This window comes from Lepidochelys olivacea (assembly GCF_965140295.1).
Source record: "Lepidochelys olivacea isolate rLepOli2 genome assembly, chromosome: 18".
Lineage (NCBI taxonomy): Eukaryota > Metazoa > Chordata > Testudines > Cheloniidae > Lepidochelys > Lepidochelys olivacea.
Window position 1 is genome coordinate 18,781,204 of NC_140428.1, and position 13,987 is coordinate 18,795,190.

At 43.8% G+C, this 13,987-nt stretch overlaps 1 protein-coding gene across 2 annotated transcripts in view; it reads left to right on the forward strand.

The window, feature by feature from the left end:
- The window catches only part of MTOR (mechanistic target of rapamycin kinase), a 105,800-nt gene that overhangs the window by 58,618 nt on the left and 33,195 nt on the right, over positions 1-13,987 (forward strand). For both annotated transcript variants that reach the window (XM_084651695.1, XM_084651696.1), the window contains 2 exons: positions 4,566-4,641; positions 10,071-10,210. In XM_084651695.1, coding sequence (XP_084507821.1) covers positions 4,566-4,641; positions 10,071-10,210 — 216 coding nt within the window. The remainder of the gene's footprint in view (positions 1-4,565; positions 4,642-10,070; positions 10,211-13,987) is intronic.

The following is a 13,987-nucleotide window of genomic DNA, read 5'->3' on the forward strand; positions in this document are numbered from 1 at the left end:
TATTTTATTTAGAAAGATGCATTTAAAAATGTGCTGTGTCTGTACCTCGTTTTCCTGATCTGTAAAATAGATATGCCACCTCGGTTCCTGATGGTACGTGGTAAGAATTAATGCTTCTAACGGGCTTGGACACTGACTTTAAAAGCACTGCATAAATGTGTATGACATTGTACTACTTGGAGCCATCTTTACTCTGAATTGGCAATTTTAGTCATTTCCAACCACCTCCATTATGGAAGTTCAGTGAACATGTTGGTGAGATGAGTGTTTGCTGGTAAAGGTTTAAGCATGAAGAATTCTAGCTGCCAGGATTAGCTGTCAGTTGAATGACCAGAATCTCCTACTCAGGTTGGTTTTTTTTCTTCCCCTTTAGTTAGTTTGATGTGATGATGTGCCATCGGTACAATTTATGATTTGTAGCAAGCCTAGGGCCCCAGTCCATCCTCAAGACAGATGTCAGTGGAGTTGCTTTTCCTTCTAATCCCACAGCCAGAGAAGGAAGGACTGCCCCTGAGTTGCAGACTGTGGATAATAGGGCTCCAGAAGAGAAGAGACTCCAAGTGGTCACTGGCTTGGCTTATTTAGGGCCAGTGCTGTTCTTGCCACACACAAGGAAGGTCTAAGGCAGTTTTGCATTAACTAGTTTGTTTACTGTAGCGTTTAAGTGAGAGGGCTGGAGGAAGCTTGAATGTAAATTATGCTCAATGTAGGTATTATGTTCTTCTCCCCAAGCCCGATCTCGCTGAATGCTGAGACTTTGCAACTTCCTTGGCTTGCAAGAGAACCACTGCTATGGGAACTAGTGTCTGGAAACAGACTATGGCTTTTCCACTTCTCTGTATGTAACACCCACCCATTGAAAAATGGATGTCCCTTTCCATTTCTTCTTGCCCTCGTCCCCCTGCATGGGACTATTTTTCTTTATCTTCCACAGACAGCGATTTTTTTTTTTTGTCTTGTACTAGGCTGTCCTATAAACGCCTGTTCTGCCCTGCAGTGCTGTTAAATCACATCCTTTTGGGGAATTTACTATTTCATGAAGGACAGAAATAGACATTTCCGTGGAAGAAAAATCCATTTAGTTGGAAACATGTCTCTTTTCTTCTGCAGGTGTCTTTGCTCCTGCACTGCTGGGCCTATTACCTGTCTCTTAGTTTCTCTGTCCCCTCGCTGATTCAGAAAGCCTTTTAAGTGGGAAGAGGTGCCTGGCTCTGTTTTGTGGGTAATGGGTGGTGGGTGCATTTCTGAATGCTGCCTGTTGCCCATGTGTCTGAACAGAGAAGAACGTGTAGAACCTTTTAGTAGGTCTGTCTTTCTTTTGCTCTTGGCTTCTATGGTTTTCTTACATTATGCGTCTGCCATTCCAACCATGGGCTGGAATTAATATTGGTCTGGGTTGTGTTCTGTAAAATGCTCAGCTGTTGAGCCTTTGCTTTGAACAATTTGCACTTTATAAGATCTCCCACATTAATAAGAAAAGAGTAGTGATCCAGAGACCATTCATAAAATGGGCTTCATAAAATCCCAGGAGTTCCATAAAACATGAATTCCTCCTGACGGGAGTTTAAGCAAAGGCGCACACAGTGTGAGCACCAAAAGCCCATGCGCTGACTGAGCCCTCTGTCTGCAAGCTTATAAAATCAACATAATAGAAACATTTCAAAGGGCACCATGCTAGGCTGGAGAGCCAGGCTCATGAGCAGCTTTGGTTGCCCTGGCCCAGTGGCCATCAGAATACAGACACGATGCTGCTCTGTTATATGGTGCGATCATACTGCTACTACAGTATCATTGCGCTCTGTAGTGGCAGCCTCCTTAGTGAAGGCTGGTTCATACTTTTGAAAGTCTGTGAATGAAAAGACAGACAAGGGCTTACAGAAGCGATGGAGTTGAAAATAGGGTGGGCATATTTGCAATGGCAAGAGCCTATTTGACAGGCTAGCACCAAAACCCATAAGGGTGCATACATGATAAAATTATTTCTCCTCTGTTCCTATGGAGCAGATTATTCTTTGGTACATATTGCTAATCCAGTTCTTCAAAGGGATCGGTGGTCCTGGGTTTTTTTGTTTTGTTTTGTTTTTTAAAGTCAGCAATCACTCGGGAGCTCTGAATGTCTGCAGCTGGTGCTTGATGGCAAAAGGGTCTTGCATATGTGGAGGAGGATCAGAGGAAAAAGGCCAGAGAGAAAGTCCTAGCTTAAGACAGAGTGAATCAGAGGAAATTAAAATGAAGAAATAGAATATGCAAGCAGAAACATGAGTTGTGCTTAAGTCTCTTGCTGGTCACTACGCTAAATCTAATTTGAATCCCTAAATCTAGTGGCAACAGAGGGAAAAACTGGTGGTCTGGGAACTAAATGAAGCAAAAAACCAGAAGTGTCCTTTCCAGCATTCACAGCACTGATTCTTTACAGATGGAGCAGGCTTTTCCTCCACAGATATATTTGTAATCACATGCACTCAGTGATATCCTAGCCTTGCAACACCAAGCCAAGGCCACATTGATTTGCAAATGTATTTGTTATATGAAAAATGCACACAACTATATTCCTTGTGCTTCTGTCTCCCCTTGCTCATTGAATAGGGGTTTGATTGAGTTTCGCCATTAGTGAAAACACTGCAGCTGAGTAGCTGTGTCTTCGTCCAGCATCCCACATGGAGGTGGCAGCTGTGAGCATTAGCACTGGGCTTTGGGTCTCTGCAGACTTTCCTTTTGTTTCCCGCTTCAGTCAACTTTCTCTACCATGGGAAATTGGGCAATTGGTAGCTTAAAAAGCTACCAGCACCAGAATTTAAAATGTGAGCAGTTATCTTGGACAATGTGGGAGAACAAGTCATTTTAAATACACTTCCCGATTCTGAATATAGGCAGCAACAGATATTGGAAAATATGTCTTCCCCACCCCTCCCTCCTTCCTGCGGTTGCTATAATCTGCTAACTCCAATTTTATTGCAATACATTTTATGGCACAGTCGCCATGTGGTTATAGTCAGTTACACTCTGGTATTACCAACACTGCTCGGGAACACACATGCTTCTAGGAGTCTCTAACTGTGATTTGAAAATGCAAGAAGGTATGCAGTAATGTGGGGTTCCTGTGATCTGGTTCTTTTCCTACACTGAATCCAGAAGGTTAGTTACAACCACAAACACACAGTTACAACTAAAAGAGCCCTCACTGAGATGTCCTCTGATAAACCCCTACAGTAAGCTCTTGTGCACACCAGCCATCCCACAGGTCATCAGCATGTTTTCAGGTTGTGCCATATGACTCTTTAGGTATTTCCTGTCCATTTGTTTTTAGCTAATTTTGCCTATTTTAGTCAGGCCTCATATCCATTACAGAGAAATTCATTAAAAATGTCAAAATAAAATTTTAAAACATTGCTCATTACAATCTCTTGACATTTAAAAGCCAAAACAGTGGCTCATTGTTAATTGTGTGACAGTTCCACAAATGGTTCTAGTGAAGGCAGCCATGAAGACTTAAACCTGCAAGTCACAATCTTATTCAATGGGGTTCATAGGTGCCATCTGGCCTGCTGAGAACTGCCAATACCTTAGAATCATAGAATATCAGGGTTGGAAGGGACCCCAGAAGGTCATCTAGTCCAACCCCCTGCTCGAAGCAGGGCCAATTCCCAGTTAAATCATCCCAGCCAGGGCTTTGTCAAGCCTGACCTTAAAAACCTCTAAGGAAGGAGCTTCTACCACCTCCCTAGGTAACGCATTCCAGTGTTTCACCACCCTCCTAGTGAAAAAGTTTTTCCTAATATCCAATCTAAACCTCCCCCCCTTGCATGTAATCAGTGCAATTCAGAGCTCTGCAATCCAGGACCAGTCTTAAGCTCCTAGGTGATGGGGAAGTACTAGGGTCATGAGTTGTTGATTCAGCTTCCATTCTCACTTGAGGAAGGGGAGCAGTTAGTCTCCTCTCCTCCAGGCCTGCTGCTGGAGTGGGAGATAGGGTCTCAGCCTACGAGTTGTGAGCTTGTGTGGGATTCCTCTTGCATGGAGAAGCGAAAGAATGGAACTTTTGCAGAGAAAGGAGGGAGTGATGGAATTATTGCAGCCATTCTCAGTCAGTGCAGCCCCATTGTGTGGTTTAGGCGCTGAGCAAAGAGTCTGAATTCTATGGAGCTATATGGATTTCTGAGTCTTGAGAGGATGTACTTTAAGAGGAGAGGAGAAAATGTTAGCTCATGAACAGTTGCCAACTGTCCTCCTCCCCTCTATGTAGGTTGCTTTTTAGAATCAGCAGTGTTATGCAATTGCCACTTGTGTAAGGGACCTTGAGACTGTGTATATTGTTTGTGCTGTACCTATTGTCTGGCTTGTGTATGTGGTGTTAATGTGTCTCTTACACAGTCCAATACCTGTTATTTTCAGCAACTCAAGAAGCTTTTGAATTAAAAAAAATTAAATTAAAAAAGGCGGGGAAAGTGTTCCATTAGCAGTTGTAACTGACACAATTTGTTCTCAAAGTTGGGGAGAATTTTGTGCTGGTCCCCAAACATCAGTGACTATGCTAAATGTCCTTTTTCTCTCCTTTTCCTTTCTAGCATTAACAATAAGCTGCAGCAGCCCGAGGCAGCTGCTGGGGTCCTTGAGTATGCCATGAAGCACTTTGGGGAGCTGGTGAGTCTGTCTAGATACTTGGATAGTCCTGTTCCAAAGCGTCTCAATGTTTTCAGTGTTTCCCCTGTGGGCATATACCCGTTCTGTCATATTTCTGCTCTTCACTGTGAAATACCTTTAGCTCATGTCCCTGTAAATGTGACTCCTTCAATGTGCAATTTCAGGTCACTCCCTGTCCTAAATACTCATCTAGTGTTGCCATACCTTGTTAATCAGCTGCTATGTTCCGCTCCAAAGGCGGCTATATTTCAGTGGCAGGTGAAGTGATACCGTTCTGTTAAAACCTTCTTATAATGTGCCAAGCACTTTGGAACTGTAGCAATATGTTTGTGACAATGATTGGGCTCAATACAAGAACACCTGGGTGAAACTGAATGGCCTGTATTATACAGGAAGTCAGACTAGATGATCGCTGGCCTTAAACTCTATGAATCTGTGAAATTCCTAGAGCAAGAGAAGCCATATGTAAGTCTCAAAGCTCCAGACCAAGGTAAAGAACACGATTGTAATATATTTATCAAAGGATAAGGCAAGCTCCAGAAAATTATAACAAACAGGAAGGTTAGGCAGGAAACCTACTTGTAGCTGGGAACTAGGGAATGTTTACAGGGAGAATTTCCTTGGCTGCTTCCCTGTAAGAAAATCACTGTTTGAATGAAGGGTGCTATTATAAAAGCATCACATTCACTTTTCACATGTTTTGTAACCAACATAGAGTTTCGCCTGTCGTGACTACTCTGAATGATGCCGCTCACTCTTTAGTTGCTGAGGAGGGTGTGTGGGCAGGAGAACAGTCCTTCAACTCTCATGGGTTTTGCATTAAAGCATAATAAGCCTCTGAAGAGTAGCCTGAGGTTCTCTCTCTCTCTGCTTGTCCTGACACGTTTTAATGAAATGCCAGAAGTGATGAAGTAGAAAACAGAGGATATCTGCCAGGTCTGTGGGTGACTGCAGACATGATTGTCCAGCACAGAGGGAAAGGAAAGGAGAGTCAACTGCTGTCTAGTGTACTGAATTAGTGCAGTACAATCTTACTGTGAAGCTCTTAGACAGAAATCCTGGCCTATTCTGGTTCGTTTGTTTGTTTGTTTTTAATGCTCCTCATAAAAAGGAGAACGGTGGGAGTATTGTTAGCCGACGGCCAAGGATGTTTGGTGAGGTGCCAGCTATGCCCGTTTATACCATCCGTGACTTTAACCGCTAGGACGCACTGTCCCTTCGCGGCGGGCAGCCCGGGCTAGGCTGACGGATGCCCCAAGGTCCTAACCACCCGTGACTTTAACTGCTAGAGCTCAGAGCTCCTTCGCAGCGGGCAGCCAGGATTGACTGACAGGTGCCCCAAGAGTTTGCCCCGTGGAGGCGGCACAACTCAACGCTAGGCTCTTAGTACTCTCACCTAATGGCCAGGCTTTAGAGCCAAAACGGCTGAGGTTCTTTAATTGTGTTGGCTGCTTTACAGTAAACCAGAGAAAACAAGTCAGGCTTATGCATAAATGGTTACCAAAATTTATTAAGCTAGATTCTAATCATGTGGTTGCAAAATTGCTAGTGCCTACTTATTTAAATGTAGAGATGTTACACACACAAACAAGTTACAAAACTGAAGCCACAATCCCAAAGAAAGAAAACAAAGTATAGAGCTCTATTTCAAAATATGTGTACACTAAAGATAGGAGATCAGGTGTGGGTGCTTCTTACCCTCCTTGCATCTCTCGATTCCAGCGGTGCCAAGCCAGGATCGGTCACTCAATTCCACGGAAAGACGAATAAGGGACAAGGCTTAGGGACCCTCTTAGCTGCAGAAGCCTTGGGAGGCTGTCACTTATCTGACCAGCAGATAGATAGTGAAAAGCACTCAAAAATCATGGTGCTGTAGGTCCCCGACTTATACCTCTGTACTCCTTTATTCTCTTTCTCCTTTCTTATGCCAAATTGAGGCTGGTCTGTCGGGGTGACGCCAGCTTTCGCAAGAGTAGTTTACACTTGCAAGGGAGAGAAACAATAAGTTTCGACTACTGGACATTTCTTTTATCAGGGTAAATATTTTCCCACCTAGGATGTTGGTGTGTGTGCATCACGCTATTTAGTAGGGGCTAAGAGCCATGTCTGTCACAGGGCCTCTGCCTGCTGTGAGCTTAATCGTTGTATCTGTTCCCAGAGGCACATTGTAGCAGCACACCTGTGCTTTCACAGCTTCAAAGGCTGTGCTGGAATATATGTTAAGTGCCCTGTTCCGGCTTCCTCCTGTGTTTCCAGCAATGCTGGTCTGAGGGGGGGGGGGCTGGCTGTCTGGCTACAAGTATGCACATCCCACAAAGAAGGGATTCACTCTCCTAGCTGCATTTACAGTATTCCAAGTTTTTTCACAGCTATGGAGGTATGGGTGATTCAGGTGATGCTTGTGGGTATAGGTGCTTTGGGCTCAGCTGCCTGACCAGGTACCAATGGAAGTACTTACCCAGGCAAAGGCAGCAGGGGAAGCCCCCATCTGAACTAATCCCCCAAGTTTCTGTAGGTGGGCTTGATCTAATGGCTAAATGGAAGACTGCTAACCTACAGGGTGGGGGCTAAAGCCAAAGTTGTCAAACTTGTGTGCCTAAAATTAGGCACTTAAATCCACACTTAGGCACCTACATAAGTGACCTGTCTTTTAGAAGAACCCACCTCCTGTAGCTGCCATTGACATCTGTGGGAACTGTAGGTGTTCAGGAACTCTGAATGACAAGCCATTTTATTTGGATGTCTGTTCCTTTGACAGAATGGAGATAGATATATTGTTGTTTTTCCTGTTACATTTTTGGTAGGCACTCGGCTACTGCAGTGACAGGGCAACATATGTACCTAGAGAGATTTTAATAAGGGTTGTACCTCTAACCTTCCCTTCACCCAAGTGAGCACAAGAGCTTACCCAATAGCTGGTGCATCTTGGTAATGGCCCTTCAAAATGGCAGCTCAATCAGTCAGTTAGTTTGACTGACACACACACACTCTCCTCTTCACTTGCATTCAGGAATCTCCCCTCCACCCATTCTAATCTGGTACAGAGGAAGAAGTCTGAAAGGCAACTTTCTTCACAAAAGGGGAGGCGGCAGCAGAAATGCAATGGACAATGTTCCCCTTTTAAATAGACTCCTCTAGTGGGGACCATTGGGAATGGGATACAGGTCAGGTGTAAGCACAGCAGTGATGGGATTGATTTAGGTCGAACTCTTTTGGAGGCGCTATGTAAAGTTTGGCCCTAGATAGGAAAAGGGGCCCAGTGTTGGAGGAGAACTGATTTTAGAATATCCCGACAGTTGTTGTTGCTTCCTGAAGTACCTGCTTTGTGGAGGGAGCAGAGCCCCAGGTTGCCTCATTCTGTTATGTCCTTGTAACTGAAATTTCTAGAAAGAATGGGTGGGCCTGAGTGCTCAAGATTAGGGGTGGGAAGGAGTGAAGAGGACATTTCAGATGAGATCTCTTTAAACATATAAATCTAGAGAAGAGGTTCCCTCTTGCTCTTTAATGGGTCTTGAAGCAGTTGGTTGTGAGCTGGAGACCCACAGCGAACTAGGGCAAGGCACAGGCCTTAGTGTCTCACGTGGAGGGCACTGAAGTGCAGTGTCTAGTTTATCCTACCCACAGCCCACATGGATGTAAAAAAAAAATCCATTTTTGGCGTATGCCAGAGCAAGAGCTGCCAAGGGCTGAGCAGAAAAGAACATTGGCAGGGAATCCGGTGTGGAAAAAATCTCAAGGAATTCAAAGCAGACTTTTATTTCCTGAAAATTAAAATCCATAAAGAAACAAGAGGTTGAAGAAAGGTTTGTGCAGTAGAAAACGCTCAGCAGTTGGTTTGTTTCTATAGCCTGTGTAGCAAACCACAATCTTTCTCCTTAAGGGTAGGGGTTAGACCAGACCATCGCTCAAGAATCTTCCCCTGCTGCGAAATGGCCCAGCACCAACCCAACTGCATTCTGCACAGTTGTAGATTTTGTGGTTAGCTGCTTCATTCTTGGTTACAGTACTTCTCCTCTTGCTTAAATTCATCCATGTGGAATTTCTGCTTCCCCTCTGCCCACTCCCCAAACTATTCATATTAGTATTTCAGTAGAAATCAGTGGGAAGAAAATCTGGAATTCATCCCACTGACATACCGAATGCATTTAGCTCCTGTCTTGCAGGTTTGTCAGGTATACAGGATTACAGCTTTCTCACTAGCACAAAGTGAGCTTCCATCTGTCATAGCAGAGTTTGTGCTGATATTCAATATGGACAAAAGGCTGGGTGTAACGAGCAGAGCTGGACAAACAACTAATTCAACTTCCATGAGAATTAGCAAGCTTGAATCTTTAAGGGCAGAGGAAACATTTTAGGTTGGAACTTGCAAACCAGAGACTGAATGTCTTTGGTGGTCTTGTTAGGAATTCTCTATAAGCACTTTAACCACCCATAGACATGCCTATTTAGATCCCTGTGGATAAATATCCTGTATCTGGTTTCTCCTGGAACTGGTAGCAAATCTGAACTAGCCATGCTGAGATGATGGATGTACAGACATCATAGTGAGTTCCTGTGATGCAAAATTCTTAGGTATCTGGTACTGCTGCTGATGTGTATATATTCAATACCTGCACTTCTTGCCTTTCCCCTTTGCCCAGCAAGTAAGAAATCTGATCTCAATTTACCAACCACAATAAACATAATGGCGTGTAATTTCAATAATTTATGTATGCAAAATAGGTTCAGTCCAACTACCTGGGACCTGGAAACTCTCCTGTATATCCATGCATCTAAGTCAGTGATACTCAGACCTCAGTGGTTCAGGAGCCAGATTAACGATCAACATTACCCAAAAGAGCCACAGTCATGTGAATTCATTGTCTCATTTACTATAGTACTATTCATATTTAAACAGTATGATGGCAATATTTAGTTCTCACAGCAAATAAGTTGTTAATTTAATGCAAGTTGATAACTTAATCGGGTAATAACATAGTAAAAGCATCCTGATTGGTTAGTAACTTAGATTCGTTAATAATTAAATGACACGGTATTCTAATATCATGTGCTGCAAAGAGCCACAGGAAACAAATTAAAGACTCACTTGCAGCTCACGAGCCACAGTCTGAGTATCACTGATCTAAGTCCTTGAATGCTATTAAACTAACAGCACAGGTAAAGAGAGTAAAGACTAACATACATCCAGAGTCGCATTAGTTGACCTAAAAACTGAAGACTGGTTAATATCTAACCTTCTGAACAGCCTGTGTGTTACTATCAACAAGAGCTAGTACTCTTTGGGAGACAGTGTGTAGATTTCTTCAATTTCAGGTGGATAGCATGTTCCAGGAAAAGCTACGGTAGCTGTCATGGGAGGGCAGGGGAGAGGTGAGAGAGAGAAAGAGAGAAAACACTGATGCGTCTTCTGATCTTTCGCCACCCTACAGGAAATCCAAGCAACCTGGTATGAGAAGCTCCATGAGTGGGAGGATGCCCTTGTGGCCTATGACAAGAAGATGGACACAAACAAGGATGATCCTGAGCTGATGCTGGGACGTATGCGTTGCCTGGAAGCACTTGGAGAATGGTAAGAAGAGAATTCAGAATGGATCATCCAGAAAAGTCTGTTGACCTCAAACAGCTTTTCCTATTTCAGTTGATATCAGACCCAGCCTTCTCCTGTTTTGCTATTTCTCTGTTTCATTTTGCTCCAGAAATATGGCAAGCTATTTCTGAAATCTGCTTCCTATTCACCTGGTGAATTATGCCATTCGTGCTACTTGTCAGATGAAAATGTCTTCCCTGAATTCCCATTTATTTGTACTTTCCTAACATTTAGAAGATATCAAGTTGCTGCTCACCCTGCACATCAAGGCAGCATGTTGTTGCAGGTGTTAGACAACCCTGTCTGAGTCTTTTCAGATGGAGCCATCTGATTAGCCAAGTTCCACCTGAAAGGGGACGTGCAGCTGATCAGTTCTGTTCCACCCGTAGTAGCGAGAGAGAATATTAATAGAGAGGAGTTCTGCGAACACATAACTAGGCAGCATGGTTCAAAACTACCACCAAAAAGTGAGACTCTTCCATGATGACTCATTTAGCTTTACTCGCCTATTCAGCGTTATTCACATGCCTGTCTGGAGCGTGTGGACCTTTTTATGCAGATGTCAACAAAGTTTCCTACTTCCCGGTAACAATCTGAATGAGATTATGCCAGATAAATCTTTCATTTTAAACCCACTTCATCAAGTCTGCTGCAGATGTCCGAGTTTCTCATCTTGACTGTTTTTAGCATTTATTAGTTTTTGTCTTTTTTGGCATTTGCTGATGGAAACCACATTACGTCCAGGTCTTTGGCACATACATCACAACATCGGAGTTTGTTTCCACCAGAGAGAGACCCATTAATGATCTGGAATTTTCAGATTATGGTGTTTCCCATGCTCACCTTGAATCAAGAGGCTAAGCAGAGAAGACAGGCCCTGTGCGCTGTAGTGTGCAGTTCTGCCTCCAGGCACAGCAAATCTGTGCACGTCCTGCCTCTCTGCTGAGCTTCTCCTGTCACTAGGCCTGTGTGCTGATGAGTCCTGACAGGAACCCATGTAACGGCACACAGGAAGAAGATTCCTCTCCATTGAGGTCATTGCACTGCTGCATAAACTGAGCTGCCTGGAAACTGTGCTGGGCTGCCGAGAAGTCCAAAATCCAAACAGCATTTTTCTCCTCCTACGTCCTCAGTTTTTGCAGCAGGAAGAATGGAGCCTCCTGGTGGACAGTCTCTTATTTGTCCTTGCAAGGAGTAGGCAGTTCCCACCAGGGGTTGATGGGATTTCTCCCTCCTGTAAAAATCATCCTTTCTGATTAATCATCTGCTTCCCTGCATTTGGGAGAGATTTCTTCTGAAATATTTTGTTTTTCTATAGAAGCTATAAACCCCTATATCTGTTGACATATTCTGCAGGAAGGGAGGGAATCCCAGTGTTCTGACTTGCATTCAACCCTTTCCTGATGTACAAGAGACCAACCCTCTATCCAGATAATGTTCGATATGTGTACTGGGTGTCCTGACAGCACAGGAAATGCCTTGCGGCCCATTGATATGCAGGCATCCCAGCCATTCTGTCCTATAGTTACATTTCACATGGCTGCTTAAGTAATTCTCCCCTTACTGTTGCTGTTTTGGCAGAGAGGTGCGGGAGGGAAGTGAGACCCAATATTTGAAGACTTTAGTGCTGGAGAGATATGGGAGGAAACAGTGTTCCTGCAGAAGATGTAATAGCAAGAGCCAGGTCATTCTATGATCTAGTTCTCCGGAATCAAAAATGATTCTCTTCTGTGTAATTGACTACACTGAAGCAAGATGCACAGAGATATGGCTGATGAATCTTGCCCATATGTTCAGGGTTTAGCTGATCGCCATATTTGGGGTCGGGAAGAAATTTTCCTCCAGGGCAGATTGGAAGAGGCCCTGGAGGTTTTTCGCCTTCCTCTATAGCATGGGGCACGGGTCACTTGCTTGAGGATTCTCTGCTCCTTGAAGTCTTTAAACCACAATTTGAGGACTTCAATAGCACAGACATAGGTGAGAGGTTTTTTGCAGGAGTGGTGGGTGAGATTCTGTGGCCTGCGTCGTGCAGGAGGTCGGACTAGATGATTATAATGGTCCCTTCTGACCTAAATATCTATGAATGGCAACACCTCCACAGTTGGTACTTTTTTAGCGTCCGATAAAAGTCTAGAGAAATTTCAGCATCATCATGTGGTTGCATTTGGCTGTGTGAGATCACTGCTTTGTTTTATTTCCTTACTAAAGAACAGTAAATAAAATCATAGTGTGTTCCTGTTCACAATTTAGAACAGCTCCTATTGCCCATCTTCTTTCCTGGCTATACACGTCTACTTCTGCTGAGTGAGATTTCTCCTAAACAATGCAGTTTGCAGCTACATTTCTTTTAACTTCGCAAGGTCTGCTGGGAAGGAAACAACAGGACACTATTTCTGCATCAGGGAGGGAGCTTTTATCCTTTTTGTCCTGATATAGCTTCCTTTAGAGAGACTTCAGCAGATGGAGCAGGGAAGAGACCAAGGAGTCTGGAGGGCTAGTCTTCCTATGGATACTATATATCGTGTCTTTCTGTAGTCCTCTTATCACCTACCTAGACATGGGATCGTAGCCGTCTGTCTGCGGGATACACGTCAAGGTGATCCGCAGGACAAGCTGGGGCCTAAGGACTTAGCAACAATCTGATTATTTTTTATTGTTGTTGAAATAAAATAAACACAGTAGGGAGCATTTTCCCACCTTTCTTGGTGTCTTATATTTGTGATAAATCAGCTGCTGCAGGATAGACACCCACTCCAGAGCTCAGATGGAATGTTGAAATTGAATGGACTCGCTCTGTGTACGATTTGAAATGTAAATATAGCTGTAGCTTGTACATTTATATCTTCGAAAGCAAAACCCTGCATCAGGACAGCACTGAGGTTCTGAATCTGAATGCAGTCACAGTGCAGAAGTTAATGATCTTATGGCAAAGAAAAAAGTAAACAGACTTTGTTCCTGTGGCAGAATATCCAGGAAGTTGGTTTCACAAGGTTGGCTGTGTATGCCACTGCAGAATTGCGCTCCTAGTTACCCAGAAGGAATGTTCCCGTATCCATGAGTGAAGTTAGCACGCTCTCTAGGTAAAACGCACCTAGGTCACTATCAAACAAAGTAAATATTTCATGTAACCCAATAGTGCCACAGTCATGTGACCACCTCCTTCCCACTGACCATAATATGTCAATCCCAAGGTTGAGAATTTAGTGCCTTAGTCAACTTGGCCTGCTGTCTGTCTTCTGCCGTAGTGTTGTACTATTTGTGTTGCTTGTTTGTGCTTGACAGTAACTGACATTTCCTCTGGAATTGGTGCTGCTGCACCATGCTGCTGTTCTCAGCATGCTGTGCAGTGGACGTTTGAAAGTGCAGCCAGGGCAGACCTAGCCACTTGTCTCCTGGTATAATTATGTCTGCGAGAGCCATGCTTCTGTGTTAGCTCATATTGGGTACTGATTCGCTGCTGCTGTTTTTTCCTGGACCATTAAGCTGTCAGTATGACTGTCCTGCCTGTGGCAGCTCATCCATTCTCGTGTTGACTAATTTATCTTCCTCACGGGGACTAGAGACTAGCAATGAGAAGGCAAGTTGGTCTCCCTCATAGTTAACAGCTGCTTTGCTGCTACAGACTTTCCAGGCTGAAAAATACTGAACTTGCAACACCCAGATTAATTGATGTGATCAACAACACATTCAAGTTTCAGAGTAGCAGCCGTGTTAGTCTGTATTCGCAAAAAGAAAAGAAGTACCTGTGGCACCTTAGAG